Source organism: Orcinus orca, chromosome 9 (assembly GCF_937001465.1).
Source record: "Orcinus orca chromosome 9, mOrcOrc1.1, whole genome shotgun sequence".
In the NCBI taxonomy this organism is placed as follows: Eukaryota; Metazoa; Chordata; class Mammalia; order Artiodactyla; family Delphinidae; genus Orcinus; species Orcinus orca.
Genome location: NC_064567.1, coordinates 12,076,628 through 12,092,803, shown reverse-complemented (window position 1 = coordinate 12,092,803; position 16,176 = coordinate 12,076,628). Strand labels below are relative to the sequence as shown.

At 50.6% G+C, this 16,176-nt stretch overlaps 1 protein-coding gene and 2 long non-coding RNA genes across 3 annotated transcripts; 2 read left to right on the top strand and 1 right to left on the bottom strand.

Moving 5' to 3' along the window:
• Positions 1 to 149: 149 nt before the first annotated feature.
• On the top strand, positions 150 to 4,614 carry LOC117202286 (uncharacterized). The gene is made up of 3 exons (XR_004484516.2): positions 150 to 459; positions 689 to 831; positions 3,231 to 4,614. It is a non-coding gene; the product is annotated as an uncharacterized LOC117202286 (long non-coding RNA).
• Positions 4,615 to 8,401: 3,787 nt separating this feature from the next.
• Positions 8,402 to 10,522, bottom strand: LOC125965465 (DBH-like monooxygenase protein 2). The gene is given in 3 exon segments (XM_049715112.1): positions 8,402 to 8,913; positions 8,916 to 8,946; positions 9,834 to 10,522. Coding segments are annotated over 3 exon segments (618 nt in total). The 5' UTR covers positions 10,143 to 10,522; the 3' UTR covers positions 8,402 to 8,635.
• Positions 10,523 to 14,281: 3,759 nt separating this feature from the next.
• LOC125965468 (uncharacterized) lies at positions 14,282 to 14,962 on the top strand. The gene is made up of 2 exons (XR_007479367.1): positions 14,282 to 14,553; positions 14,837 to 14,962. It is a non-coding gene; the product is annotated as an uncharacterized LOC125965468 (long non-coding RNA).
• The last annotated feature ends 1,214 nt before the right edge of the window (positions 14,963 to 16,176 follow it).

Below are 16,176 nucleotides of genomic sequence, written 5' to 3'. Positions count from 1 at the left end.
CTGGAGGCAGTCAGCAGCGGGGGAAATGACCCATGGCACTGGGAAAGACTCAGAGGTGGATGCTGTGAACCCAAGGAGAAAATGGCCAGCCAGGGGCTCATAGAAGCTTCACCTCAGCTCCACAAGGGCGGGCGTGGGGGGGGGGGTGCTTGTCCATTTCCTGTTCATTTAGGTGGCTTCTGTTCTGACCTAATGTCAAGCTCACAGAGGATGCTCAATGAATATGTGCATGGCGACTAAATGCTGAGATCAAGAGATGGAGAGGAAAACAAAATGAAAGAAGGAAGGCTTAATAAGAACCAGAAATTGAAGTGGGTACAGAGGAGAGGAACTGCACAGGGCCATGAGCTATACAAATGGAGCATTAGAAGATTCTGGCTGCAGAACCTTGGAGTAGCTGCCCAGCTGACTTGAACTTGTCAAGACAGACCCGAGAATAAGGCTGTAGCACAGACCGAGGTTTGTCATCAGAAACCCAGCCAGGAGGTTCTTCTGTTCTTGTCTTTTTGTTTTTACCTAAAAGATCGAGGTCGAAAGAATTTGCTTGGGGGGCTTGGAGTAACACAGATTGGAATAGAAATGTCAGACTTATTTGTTAATTGGGCAAACCAGAGAGAAAAGGTCTCTTTAGATTGTTTTAAGTTTCTGTCTAGATTCATTTTTATCTGTGTGTTTCTTCACGCTGTAGAACGTAATTTGTGCACTTCAGACTGCCGTCAAAGGGCCTCAACCATGTTTTAAGATTACGACCTAAAGGAGAGCCTTCATTTCACTTGAATGTTGACAGCAGAGAAGCCCAGCAGTGAACCCAGACGATCCCTCTGGCTTCGGGTAAGCTGTGTTTTCTTCTTTGCTCGGCCCCTCAAGCAGTGGCGAGGAGTTTACGGAGGCTAGATCCCTGATCTCCAGGGAGTTAGGATCCCTCTAAATACCTCGGAATATTCAGGGTGGGGGTCCCTTCCAGAAGTTAGGAACCGTGAGCAAGGCGGTTCATGCACTAGCATGCCCTTGACCTGTTCTCAGAGCCCAAGTCAGCCTCCCTGGCCAGTTAGGCTCTTGACACCTGGTGATCTGAATGTTGAGAACGTGATACTTGTTGAGTAAATAAAGATCATCTGACAGTGGAGGCACAGGTGAGGCAAGCAAGGCCTGCATTAGATGTTGCAGTTTGGGCAGCCAGCCCTCCACTGCCCTCTGGATGCCTTATCCTGAGCCATTCAAGAGACCTCCCAGCTGTCTCTCCTGGACCGGAGGCTCCAAGGAAAGAGATGGCGACAGGAATCGAGGTGAATTCTATTTAACTTGGTGTCTTGAGCTTGTTCCTTGTAAACAGAGCACCTTCCTTTACTGCAAATCACACATGTGGCTTGCTGTCCCTGCCTCACAGGGAGGGTTGGACAAAAACGTCAGAAGGAAAGAGAAACCGGAGCCGCTCCAAGGCCAGCATGGGCTGAGGAGGGGTTACAGGGCTCCCGCCTCTGCATTCAAGCCCCCTCCTCCCCACGTGGCACCCCCTCAGTCAAGCTGGGGCACTGGGCTGCTCAGAGACCCATCACCTCACCCAGCCTTGAATCTAGATTTTGTTAGAAAACGTGTGGCCCCACCAATGCTTCTAAAGCTTTAAAGGATGGGTTGCCGAGCTCGTCACGGGAAAGGCTTTAGGGACCCTCTGTCACGCCCAAGCCTGCAGGTTCATGGCCGAAGTCATGAGAAGGGCACAGATGGAGGACTTTGGGGGCCAAAGCAGAGGGAGTTTCTGTGTTTGGTGATAAGGGGAGGCCTGAGCAGGGAGGGGCCTGAGTATGTGGCATGAGGAAACGGTATCAGGCTCCAGCCCGCAGGGTGGCTAGGAGCCAAGACACGGCCCCCTGCCCAAACAAGAGGGCAGTCAGGGGGAGGCGCCTTGGTGTGGCAGTGCTGGAGCCCGAGAGGGCCATGGGGGCAGCCCTGAAGCCTACAGGGGTTCTGTCCTGGGGCTCCACTTTGCCTCTGGAGGACTCTAAGCAAGGACCCCGGGGAGCAGGGATGATTTCCAGAATCCAGCCTGTTCTGTTTTCCACTAGCTCCTGCAGGAGAAGGGAGAAAATGGGTGAAGGTGGAAGCATCCCCACCTCCTTTCCTCTCCTAAGACCTTACTTGGTCATCCCCAGTACTTGCAGCCTCACAGGCTAGCTGGGAGACTACCATCCACACCCACAGCAGCATCAGCGCTCTTTCTGCTCCCTCAGCTTCTCCTTCTTTGACCCAGCGTTCCTGCCATTGGCATTCATACCCCTAATTCTTCTCTTTTCCGGCCTCGTCCAGTACCCTCCCACTCCCCTCCATCCCTAACCCTGGGAGGGTGATGTCTCCTGGGACACTTACGTCAATGGTCTTTATTAGCACCATCTGCTGGGCCTCCTCGCAGGCCTTCTCAGCCTTTTTAATGTTCTCCGGAGTCCACTCCACATTGTTCATGGCCATCATGCCCTCCATAGAACTGTCATGGGCAGGAAGAACAGACACTAGTTTAGGGTTGACTGAAAGCTTTGACAAAATATGTATAAAATAGCCTCACTTTTGTTAGCATCAGTTCCGTGTTGGCATAAACCATAAGGAATGTCTTACAACTCAATGGCACAACTGTGAGCTTGGCAGGAGAAATATCATCAGAGTTCAGAGAAGAGGATTTTTAAAAGTGAAGAAGAGAAAGTTCTGGACTTCCTTGGTGGCGCAGTGGTTGAGAGTCCACCTGCCGGTGCAGGGGACGCGGCTTTGTGCCCCGGTCCGGGAGGATTCCACGTGCCGCGGCTGGGCCTGTGAGCCATGGCCGCTGGGCCTGCGCGTCCGGAGCCTGTGCTCCGCAACGGGAGAGGCCACAACAGTGAGAGGCCCGCGTACCGCAAAAAAAAAAAAAAAAAAGAAAGTTCTGACTCTTTAAAGAAGTGTTTCTTAATCTGGGGGCCATGAAGTCCAAGAAGGTTGATAGGGTGACTTCAGGGAAACTATAAATGTCCTGAAATTATATGTGAAATAGGATGTGTCTGCAAAGATGTGCATTTTTCTTGGAAAGGAGTTTCAGCGCTTTCATCAGAGTCTCAGGGAGGCCCCTTAGTCCCAAGTAATTAAGGGTCACTACTTGAAAATAAACAGTCTTTGAATCAGGTAGTGCATGAGAAAAAGGCAGACAAATACTTTGTACACAAGTGATCTGACTTCTAGAGGTCACTCTTAAGGGTCTTAGCTTTCAGGATGACTCACTCTGATGCCTCCTCCCCCAGCACATGGGCCACGTAGATGATGTCAGCGTACCCCATGCAGCTGGAGATGTTGTTTCAGATATAGTAGAAGAGAAAGATGAGGCACATCTCATTAACGGTGCTGGGACCCCCCTGGAGAAGAAGAGAGAGAGAGAGAGATGGAGAGACAGAGATACACAGGCATGCAGAGAGAGAGGAACAAGGTAGGCAGAAACTAGATTAGGTGATCATTCTACCAATGAGACTGTTTTCCTTTTCCCTTAACCTTGAGCCAGCTCACTAATTGTTATTTACTACTTCTCACCACATTTGCTTTCTCCTCCTGTGTTTCTAATTGGTGGACAATTATTGATATTATTTCCAAAGAAATATCCCACGTATCTTCCCCATCCTCTACATTTCCATTGTTATTGCCCTGGTTTGAGAAAAGATGGTTGAGAAGATGAGATAAGATACCGAGTTTCCCAAAAAAGCCACTCCCTTGAGCTTCCCTGGAATTCCCCATCTCTACATGTCAAAAGCAGGACCCACTCAAATATGTCACATGTTCAGGTCACTGTAATAGGACCTGATGATTTTTTTCCCCTGTGAATTCCCCTAGTGCGTTTTCCCCATACTTCTCTTACGGTGTATTTTACTTTCTAACTTGTGTTGTAATCATTTGTATGGCTGTATTTTCTTCCTTGGAAGCATGCAATCCATTTTGAATCCTACAGACACTGAGACATTCCTGACACACAAAATATGGGTTCCTTGTGACAGTAATAATAATAGCTAACTCTGACAATCTACTAAAAGTCGGGCAATGATCTAGATGTTTTAGGCGTGTTAATCAACTCTCCCCTAAATCTTATGAGATAGATAGTATTAATTCTTTTGAGAATTAGGAAACTGAGACACAAGGAATCTGAATAATTTGTCTAAGGTTATGAAGTTATTAATGATCATGTTGACATTCAGACCCAGGCGATCAGGCCCAGAGTCCACGCTCTTAGACACTATCACATGCTTTCCTTTCATAATCTTAGTGGGTTGTTGACAGAGAAAACGGGAATCCTTGTACCCATCTTACAGTCATGGAGATGTGAGAGCATGAAGCCCCATGTGCCTGGGTAATACCATTGGAGAAAGAAAGGGGCTTCAGCTGGAATAATCTGAGTCACGTGATGGCCAAGGCCAGGGATGGGGCTCTATTCTGAGGCTACTGTCATTGACCACGATGGGGAGAGAGGTACTTACAAAAGTCAAGGAGTCGTGGTCCAGCGTCTGATGGTGACACCCTACCAACAATTCATCTCCCTGTGCAGAGCGAAACAAAGGCTCAAAGTAAGACACAGAGGGACTGGTACAGTCCTCTTGGCTAACAGTAATGAGTGCTGACCCTGCCTTCCCCCAATGCCAGCCATGCCTCCCCCCAGGCTCCCACTGGCTTGATGGCCACTCAAGAAGGTAAATCTCAAGTCTCCTGCAGATTCAAGTCATAGGTATCATCTTTCCAGATTGTTTGGCGTTGTGTTCCATTTCTGGAGGGGGACAAGGGGAGGGGACAGGAATAAGGAGAGGATGAAGCAGGGAGGGGGTCTATCAACAAAGAAGCAGCGTGTGCAGTCATTCTGTGGGCACAGATTGCCCGTAAAATGAAAAAGCTCCCTCCACTGTCATATTCCTGTCGTCACTACTCTAGGGATAGTTCTAGCTTCTCCTACTCCCAACTGAGCATAACGTCATGCCACAGAATAAATAATTATTGCTAACATTTATTTCCAAATACAGAAGGGAGAGCTTCCAATCCGTGTCTTCCTTACCTGTATTGCACGGCCTGCAGAGTGCGGCCAGCCAAGTGGGTGTGGAGCAGGTAGCCGCAGACCTGGATGTCAGGCACCGGGGCCCCGTTCATCTGTGGCAGGGAGGAGACCACCTGGCTTGTTAGGAACTCTCGTCTTGCCCCGCTCCTCGGTTTCCTCCTTTCACATCTGACACCTTCGTCTTATGACTGAGACACACCCCTTTAGTCCCTACTGGACCTCCTGGCCCCTCTTCCTGCCCCACAGCCCTGCCTCCTGGCTCCCCCGCCCCATTTAGGTGAGGGATTTTCCTGAGCACCAGGCAGTGGTCATTCTCCAAATCTGGGGCTCAAGCTGTGCCTTGTGGGTCACAGCAGATTTGCGATGGGGAACCGGGAAGCTCAGGGGAGGAGGGGTGCCTCCCAGCTTCACCTCATCAAACTTCTCGGCCTTACACAGCCCATAGGACGCGAAGGACTCGGCACCCGGGGGTACGAAGTGGATGGGCAAAGTGCAGAAGCCCAGCTGCAGGACACCCATGTCATATTTGCGTAGCTGCGCCGTGTAGTACACTCGAATCCCCGAGGAGCCGTACACACCTGGTGCAGGAAGGACCAATCACAGGATGCAGGAGACCGTGTCGCATGGTGGGGAGGAAGAGGCCCTGGGAAAGTGGAGGGGGGGCGGGGGGGCGCTGCCAGCAGAAGACGTAGGCGTGCATCCTGCACCCCTTCCCGACACCTAGAGGGCTCAGCCAGCCGCACCGCCGCTCTCCCGAAAATGCTCCAGGCGCTCACCAGGAAGACTGTGCAAATTGCTGTAGTGAATCTCCAGTGGGACCCACTGGGGGTCCAAAGCCATCCCAGTAGAGATACCCACGTCACCTGGAAACTGGTAACTCTGTTGGATGGAGGGTGATTTGGCGGCAAGAATGGCTGGGAAGTAGGTGCAGGGACCCGGGCCTGCCCTTGTCTTTTGGCCCTCGTCCCAGACCTCCCGTTTCCCCACCTTCCATCAATCCAACAATCCCAGTTGCCCAACCACACGTGTCCCCTTAGCGGCTGATTTCTCTCATCACACGACTCACTGTGTCCCCGATAGCCCAGCCCACGATGACCTGTGAGCAGAGGGAGGAGGCGGGGTCAGCCCCGTAGCAGTCGCTGATGCCCTTGGGCAGAGCACTGGTTTTGCTGCAGGCGGTACACCAGGATGTGGTGCACCATCGTCTCCTTGTGATGGACCAACTTGGGCTCAAACAGGGCGGGGGACGCAGGACAGAGTGTGGTCAAGATCTTCTGGGCCATGTTCTTATCCCCCCTATTCCTTTTCCCCAAATAAAACTATGCCCGTCCCCACTTCTCTCTCTTTCTCTTCTGTTTCCTCTGTTTTTTTTTCCTTCCCCAACCTATCATTTCCCCTGCACTCAGTCTGACTCCTCTCTCAGCCCTCACCCTTTTAAAATCCCTTCCTGATAGCACAACACACTTGATCCAGCCGGGAACATCCCAAGACTTTCTACTTTCCCTTAAGAACCTCGTCAGTTCTCTATATTTGAGCATGTGATCATGCCTTGTTGGATTCAGTCTCTAAAGAAAACAATGGCTCCCACACATTTGCCACTCATTGTAAGGTCACACTTTTATTTATTCGATCAAAATTGAAATCACTCAAATGTGAAGTCAGATGACCGACTTGAGTTTCCTCTAGCCAGACTTTCCCGACTTGACAGCCTTTGGCCACGTCTCCCCAGCCTGCACCTCCTCCTGGGCTAAGAGAACACAATTCTGGGCCCAGGACAGGACTTACACTTTGTTCTTTGCAAACACTTATTAACCAATGACCGTCATCAAAATCGCTGCTGCACTGTGGGGCGTGAATAAAACAGTGCTGGGAGCTGTAGTTCTGGGCTCGGGAAATCATGAAACTGCCACCTCCACCAAACCTGGCCTGGCCCCCGTGTTCTCCTGACCACCTCCCTCCTTCATCCTCCCAGCAGTTTTCTGAACACCATCTCTTCAGAGTCAGCCATGCCCACTGCCTGTCTCAACCACCTTGACAATGTCCTGAAGTCTGTTTCATGGTACCTTGTAGATACGGTGCTTCTTGCTAACGATGGAGAGAGGGAGGAAGGTGCAGGCGTACGTGGTGTCATCCTCTGGGATGAAGAACTGGAGAAGGACACACAGAGGCTGAGCAGGTGGTAGGGAAGCTCCCGGAGAAGCAGGGGAAGGGACAGGTCGGGGAAGGGCGGCCACTTGAGGGCCAGTTTGACCATCCTCGGGGGACCAAGGGGAGTCAGAGGAACCTCAGTTCCAGGAACGTACTGAATATTGGGTGCAAGAGGAAGGTCTGGATTGAGAGGAAGGTGGGCGGTGGCTGGAGGTGGCTGGGTGGGGAGGAGGGGCCTTCATCAGTGATCTCCAAGTCATGGATGATGGTGTCCTCGGGGACATCGAGATCATCGGGGTGGACAATTTGGAGCAGGAAGATGGACTCACAAAAGTACGCTCCCGATCCAGCTTCAGAGTGTCATCTGGGCCGTAGGTGGCAAGCACCCTCACAGTGTCACTCTGGGGGCATCGAGGTACTGCAGCCCACGAGCAGCACTTTGCACACACCCACACCCAACCACCGACACAAGCCACTTGCTCACATCGACACAGTGGAACTTACTGGGACAGAGTAAAGGGACAAACTAGGTGATTAAATAGTTAATACCACAAGGGGATTGTAAGTAGAGAAAAAAGCATGGCGGACCCCTGTAAGTTAATGATCACTCAAGAAAGCAGGTTTACTTAACCACAAAACCAAGCAGCCTTGCTTAGCAACAAAACCATGCAACAGAAGCGTGAGACATGCCCCCAAACAATAAAACAATGGTGACATGAGACCCATATCCTTCCCAGTGAGCTCAGTAAGTTAATGACCCCTAGGACATGCTCTCTGCACACATAAAAAACAATAATTTATGGCAAGGTGACATGTCAAAGTGAAAGACCCTCACTGTACTGAGACCTGAAATAATTTTTCCATAGTACCACGACAGTCCTGGCTTGATCATGTTGGGACAAGAAAACTCCCCTGCCCAACCTGGAGGCAGAGCTGATGATGGAAGCTTGTGTCTACTCAAGAATGAGGAAGAAGTTGGTCTTCTCCCCCTCCCCAGTTTTCCTTTGATTGTAAAACTGTAGACCACTAAGTTCTCTGGGGCGGCACCCTCTCACCCACCTGATATAAGCCTCACAAGCTTCCTATTCTAATAACTCACTTCTTATCTATCACTTTGCCTCTCCCTGAATTCTTACTGCACTGAGACATAAAGAACCAGAGCTCCTTGGAGCCCCCCAAAATGCCACCTAGCGGTTTCAGAAAGGAGAACACTTCAGACTGGGGGTCAGAACTAGTCAGGTTCCAGTTCTGCCTAGAGGCTGACTTGCTGGAGATGTTGAGTAAGCCACACCCCCTCTCATGTCCCTTCTCTGAGCCTGTGTCCACATCTGGTTCATGACACTGAAGTTCAAGGAGATCAGACAAGGTTCTTCAGGAGGGGACACTAGGGAGGGTGGCATGGGGCTGAGTCAGTGGGAGGCCACCTGTAGAGGGCTGGTGGAATCAGAGGCGGCAGGATTGGGGCCGTGCCTGGGAAGGCTGAGAGAGACGAGGGCCCTGGAACCAAGACTGGCTGCCTGACAGGCACGGCCATTCCAGGTTGGGGGTGACTTCACCTCCTAGAAGGAAGGCTGCTTGTGAGCAAATGCTCCTCTCTCCTCCCTCTTTTACCGTGATGTCTTGGTCTTGAGGGTCACAGGAGCAGAAGGGCCTGGAGAAGCGCATGGTGGTATAGATGGTGTCTTCTGTCAGTGCCTGCAGCTCTGCGTTCTGGCTCCCTCCTCCAGAGCGTCTTCATCCACCAGGTGCTGATTCTAGGGTCCAGGAAAGGTGAAGGGGTAAGAACCAGGAGCCCTACGTGGTCACGGGTTCAGAGTAGTCTGGGTCCATTTAGCCCCAATAAGTACCAAATTAGCAGAACCCAGGTCTGTGTTATAATTTGCTCCTAGGACAGAGCATGGCATCAAGGGGGGATTCGTGGGGAAAAGGGATGGACAGTGTCTGATGGAGTTTAACCACTTGACCTTGCTTTGCTTCTCCCATTTCAAATCTCATCTCCATAAATCCTAATATTCCTGTATCCCCAAGTCTTAAAAGCTCACTTATTCTCTGAACTGTCTATGCTATTCCTCTTCTCATGGGGCTCTTAACATGGGCACTTCGCCATATAAATGAAGTTCAGATTGAGTGAGACTGGGAGACAGGTGAGCTGCGTCTTCATCTGTAAAATGGGGGAAGAAATCTCATGGTGATGCTGTGAGGTTTAATGTGCAAAGAATTTGGACCAATGTCTGCTTAACCAAAAATGAGTAACAATTTTAAGCTATTATTGTTGCAGGTGCTGATGTTGTTAGATTATTTTATGTTGTGGTCTATTTGACTGATCCTAAAGGTAACTGAAGATGAGGACTGTGTACCAAACAGCTTTGACTCTTCCCCCAGTGACCTGCACCGAGACCGTGGTCCAGGACTCTCTCTCTTTTAGTCCAATGGCTCCATTCCCTTGGCAACTTAGAGACATGCAGTCTGGAAGACCTAGATTCAAACTCTCCAATGGACCATTTCTGTAGGGAGAGGTCAGCCATCAGTTGGTGCTCTGGGCCTGGATGTGTTTGGAAAATGCGGATCCTTCCTGGACTCAGAGCCCCCTCCACCAAGCAAGAGACCCTCACGCTTGGGAGGGAGTCACCCTCACACTCACCGAGAAATAGACATTGCCATCCGGCGAGACTCCTCCAACAACCAGATTGCTTCCCACCATGGTGTAGCGATTTGTGATACCCAAGCCCACCCAGCCAGCTGTCTGGACCTGGAGATCAAAAGTGACGATCTCAGCCTCAAGGTCAAAGTCCCAGTGCAGGAAAGTAACATTAGAAGGATCTAGGAACATGGAATAATGCAGACATAATGTGAGGCCCAGGTGGTTGCCTTGAGAGGAGGTCAGCAGGGCCATAAGTAGGAGAAGCCGAAAGAGAAGGGCACAGGCCATGGCTCCTGGGGTCTGAAGCATCTCTCCTTAGATGGACACTCAAGAAGTATGGACTTATATGTACCTCTGCCTGTGCTAGGCACCGTGCCACGGGGGAGGGACAGACTGGGGCTCTTCTGATCTCATTATCTCTGGGTTCAGAGTGGTACCACTTACATAACTTGGAGGCGTAAGGTGCCCAGAGAAGGTTGCCCTTGCCCTGGAGTAGGGACCTGGCGTGAAATTCTTGGGAATGAATCACTCAGTCTCCTCCCTCCTGACCCAATACCAGTGTCCTACCCATGGGGACCCTGCAGAATCAAGGAGGTTTTATTTCTCCCTGCCTCTCCCTCTATTTCTCTCTCCCTCCTTCCATTCTCTCCCTTTCTGCCCCCACCATCCCTGTATCCTTGGATGTTCTTACTGAGCGCTCTGGCCTCTGGCACATGTCCCTCACCCCAACTTCTTACGGGCATTTTCTATTTTGTCTCTATATAGAAGTGATGCACAGACAGGGAGTGGGACTCCAAGTGGCCCTGCCTTCCAGCCTCCCTACAGTGCAGGAGGAGAGGAGGTGTTGGGAGATGCGGAGGGGAAGGCTATGGTCTCCATCTCCTGGAGGAGTCTTTACTACTAATCCCTGGAAGGACATGTAGAGGTGAAGGAGCCATAATCAGCTTTCCAGATGGGCACGTCTGGGGCAGCTGCAAGTTTCTGCACATCGCTGGGGAGGAGCAAAGAGGCGGAGGAGGGGAAGGAGAGGGAGGAAAGGGGGAATAAATGTGAATTTGTCTTTGGGATACTCTGCATGTTGCCCTTCCTCCCACAGATTGCCATTTGGAGAAGTCACCTTCGGGGACCCTCCACTGGAGTCTTGGCCAACTTCCCCGCTGGCAAGCTCTTTGGTACGAGGCAAACAGAAGAAACGCAGAGGAATATTAAAATATCAGAACACCAGAGTGAAAAGGAACTTTAGATCCACTTGATTTTCCAAACATTCCAGTCCACTTAATTTTTTGATGAGGAAATGGGAACATCAGGGAGTAACATGTGTAGTGCCCGAACCCCCATCCGTCGGCGGCAGAGCTAACTGTGAGGCCATAGGGGCCCTGCCCCCAGGATGGTGCTCTTTGCACTATTTCCTTAGGTCACAGACACCCATAAGACACGCAGCCCCCTGGAGGCGTCTGTACCTGGCTTGTCCTGGTGGAGGGAGCTGGTGTCATTTGCTGGCTGCTCCTTAGGGAGGGGACCAAAGTCTCTAATCCTAGAGTTCTTTTCTTCCAGTGTGAGTGACAGAGCTGATAATCATTTGACCCTCAGTGTTCTTCCTCCATCAGACAATGGCGAGGATCTGAAAAATTAACAAGGATACATGCCTCGAGGGCCTCCTCCATCACAGAATCCGGACCACACACCTCCACACAGGAATCCAGCTTGAGTGAGGGCACCTCTGTTTACGCCTCCATTCAGGCCACGCGTGTTCTTCTCATTACCTATGGAGCCCATCAAAGCTGGTAAGGACCCAGCTGAGGTTGTTTGCAGCTGCTGTGAGTAGTAACTGAGTAGTAACTGGGGCGCGGTGGGGAGAAGATACCGTTCCCAAGAGGGCAAGCATACCACCCACCTCTGAGCAGGCAGAGAAGGTAGGGAGCCAAGCAGCCACCTGGAAGGAAGAGGCTTACTTTGGCCCAGGACGGGAGCCTGGCCAAGGCCAGAGGGTGGAGCCTGGGGAGTCACAGACCTTGAGGAACCAGAGCCCGGGGAGGAGATAACAGGGGTGTCAGAGACACTGTGATCCCAATTGCACTTGGGGATTAAGACAAATGGAGAATGGGGCCGGGAGATAGGACTGCCAGCCCTGTAAACCAAGATGGGTCCAGGATCCGTTTTCCTGCAACCCGCTCACCGGCCAGAGTGCTGACCACCACAACCCCAGTTATGGTTTTCTCCCCTCTCCCAGCCCCCTTTCCTTTAGTCATCCAAATCCCAGAGTTGACTCTCTCAGGAGCAAACCTCAGGATTAAGTGCACGAGGCTTGTGAGGACACACCATCTCGGCGTGTCCTTTGGTCTGGTATTCAAGAGGTGTGATTTGGGCAATGCTTCACAGAGCTCATCTCTCTCCCTCTCTGGAGTGACGGATGTGGCTGGGAATAGGTAAGGGGGCCAAAGACAAGAGTGACTCAGCACATGAGATCAGAGCAGAGGTTACCCGAGGGGAAGGGGACACGGGGGTGGGTGAAGGGGGTCAACTGCACGGTGATGGATGGTAACCATACTTGCGGTGGAGATCACTTTGCAGTGTGTACAGGTGTTGAATTATAATGCTGTACACCTGAAACTTACGTACAAAAAAATCAGATTCCCGCCTCCCCCCCAAAAAAGGGAATCAGCACGTTACTTAGAATGCAGTGCAATTGACATTTTGTGCACATTTAGATTATGCAAATTTGAAAGTGTGATATAGAAAATACTAATGAAGTTACACACGGAATTGTACATAATGAAAATCCGTATTTTTAAAAAAATCAGGAACCACACGGTTTCAAAGCTTGCGAGCCAAGTGAATTGTAAACTGTATTATGCCATCACCAGATGCCATCCGTGACTCATGTGAACCGTGGTGTTGCATGTATTAAAACTCCAGCAGATTAGAAAAAATAGTGACTCTGGGAGGCACAGACCCCCAGGATGCCAGGCCGCTGCTGGGCCGCGACACACAGGCTCTCTTGGAAGATGGGTCTGCAGCCTCACCCTGCTCTAATTCCCTTCTCCATCTATGGAGTGTCCTGACACCAACTTAAATATTGTGCAGCCCCAGGTCCTGAAAGAGTAAAGTTTTGTTGCTAGACCCCTCTGTGTCTCCATAGGTCTGTCTATAACATGCTGAGGTTGTAGCCACGGTAGGTGTGGGTCTTTTAAATCTCATTTCCCAGATCATTGGTTACCAAAACACGAGGCCTCTTATCAATGTTAAAAAGTATGAGAACTTGTGATTTGAATCTCAGTTGATTACTAAGGATAGGAGATTAAAGACCAATAAAAGCCACTATATGTTTTTATCGGAAGTTTACAATTGCAATAATAGAGGCCAACTCGTTAAGCGATTAGTCTCTGCCAAGTTTTACTCTCAGAAATGTTCATGTATGAATCCACTTACTCCTATGAAATGGCTTTCATTATTATCTTTGTCTTACAGAGGAAGAAACCGAAGTCCAACTTCACACTGCCAGTAAGTGGCAGCACTGTGTGTTGCTGGGAAAATACAATTAAAAACAAAATCCCCTCCCAACTCAGAAAATCTCTCCACAAAGGTAGAAGAGAAAGAAAACAGTTTTATTATTGAATAATCATTAAGTCAGAATGTGATACACACCACAAGCATTTTGTTAAGAGATTGCAGAGACAAAAAGAAATTTCGGCCTATCATACAGACCAGCAGATCAAACCCACTACACACGTGTTCTCAAGCTAAGCAATAACTAGTCCCCAAATGAGAGGACTCGACAGGACCTTTTGTTAATCCACAGTTCACGCTGAAGTCACTTGGTAATTGGGCTGTCTATCTGTGTTTGCAAATTGGCTTTACCAAAGGAGAAATAAACATGTTATATCTTTATGATGAAATCATTTTGCAACTCGGTGCCAGCCGTCTGCTCTAGACTAAGTTAAGCTCATCTTCCTTGATGTTTATATTCCGAAGAGATGGTTGCAGGTCCTTGAGAAAGACATTCCTGGGTCTTAATGCTGGCAAGAGGTGATTTAGCTTTTAAGAGTGTATGCATTTCAAAGAGACAGAGAAAGAACTTACAAGTTTTCTACAGTAAATGCTCTAAGAAAATGGAGGGGAGGGAAGTCTCTCCCCTTATTTTCAACAGGAGAACTGAGCCTCTTCCATTTGGTTTGTATTTGCTTTTACAGAGGAAAACACAGGTCACTGGAGATGAGTGTCCATTGCCGACCGCCCAACACTGACCTGCAGCAGCCTCTATGCCTATGAGAAGATGTCTTTGTTCAATCTGCAAGTGTGGCTTCATTGCAATGAGTTATTTTAATTCCTTGCAAAAACGTGAGGCACGGATTCAGCATGGAATCTCTGCGAAGCAGCTAAGAGGGTGCAGGGCCAGGCACCTTCACTAAGGCCCCCAGTGAGCCCGGGGAGTGTGTACGAGTGAGTGCGTGTTGGCGTGCCGAAACAGGAAACTCCAGTTTGAGGTTTGAGCCTCAGTGAGAAGATGAGATCTTGAGTTTCCTGGAAAAGCCGCTCCCTTTTGAGTGTCGGGCCCAGAGAGTCTCAGACACCAGTCGCCACCTTACAGGCCAAGATGAGCTCTCCTGCCTAGGCTGTCCCTGTCCCGTGGTCCCCGTCCCACTGCCCTGCCGGAGAGGCCCAGGAATGGCCCTATTTCCCATCCTGTGGGGCTGGGTTCTCATGGGTGCAGTGAGTACAGGTCAGAGGCCAGGCAGAGACAGCCACTCGGTGGCTTGAGGGAGGGAAAAAGGGACTGGGTCACTGGGGCCCCTGTGGGTACAGAAGGTTTTGCTCCCTGATCCCAGATCTGCGTATCTCCTCGCCCTGTGAGAGTGCCCGTCCTGTTCCCAGCAGCCTCCTCTCCGCCTTACTCATAGGACCCCCTCTTCAGGATTCGGCTATAACTAGTTATTTCTGGCAGTGACCTTTAGCTACCTTTACTACCCCCAGGACCTTTAGCCTGGCCTGCTTGTGTGTTTCAGATGCCGACACAAGCTTGGTGGAGCAAAGCCCCAGGTGGGTCCTGGTACCTCGCGGACAGGCTGAAACACTGCGCTGCATCCTGAGGAATTCCCAGTACCCCTGGATGAGCTGGTACCAACAGGATCTCCAGGGGCAGCTACAGTTGCTGGCTGAACTGCGGAGGTCTGGGGATGAGAAGGTCATATCCCTTCCTGGAGCAGATTACCGGGCCACGCGGGTCGGTGAAAGAGAGCTGAGCCTACACGTGGCCAATGTGACCCAGGGCAGAACCCTATTCTGCACCTGCAGTAAAGACACAGTGAGACATCCTTCTTGGGCAAATGAATAAAAACCACCCCTGGTTCCCAACCACAGACCCAATGTCCTCCTCTGCCCTGACGGTCCCCCAGCCTGCTTCCTCCCCACCCAGAGACTCCCTTCTGGCCTCTTTACTACAAGCAGACCTCCCCTGCCACTTTCCCACTGCGCTTCAGAGACACTCGGCCAAATGAGCACAGCAATCGACCCGTGGGCTCTGCAGGGCTGGGGGCAGCCTTGACTCTGCCACTTGGGGCTTTGGGGAAGACCTCATCTCACTGAAACTTAGTTTCTGTGTCTGCAAAGTACAGACAGTAACTCTACCCAACTCAGAAGGTTGCTGCTAGGATTAACAACGCAATTCAGGTGAAGCCTTTAGGAAAATACAGAGGCATGTAGGAAGCACTTAATCACTGTTAGCTATTTTCTCCACAGTATGCGTGTATAAAAGGCATATTGCGGGCTTCCCTGGTGGTGCAGTGGTTGAGAGTCCGCCTGCCGATGCAGGGGACGTGGGTTCGTGCCCCAGTCCGGGAAGATCCCACATGCCGCGGGGCGGCTGGGCCTGTGAGCCATGGCCGCTGAGCCTGCGCGTCTGGAGCCTGTGCTCCACAACGGGAGAGGCCACAACAGTGAGAGGCCCGCGTACCGCAAAAAAAAAAAAAAAAAAGCATATTGCATTTCAATACCAGTATCAGTGCCCAGAGGGGTGCTGAAAAGAAACCCAGAGAAATTCTGGGAGCTCAGAAAAGGGGTAGAGTGAATATCTCAACGTATGACCCCCCACTCACACCCCTGGAATAAATAAGCACACGTTTTTTCCAATTAGATCCACATTCTCGGCACTCAGCACTGCCTAAATTTCTCACACCTCAAGCTCAAGTCGATCTTTCTAAAATTAAGATCCACAGAGAGGGCCTGACCTAGAAAGGACCAGCGTCTGGGTTCCATAGTGGAGGACTTACCAAATATTGACCTAAAAGCCGTGGCTCAGAACTGGGTCTGCAGCCTGAGGAAGGGCACACATGGAGTGAGGGCAGAA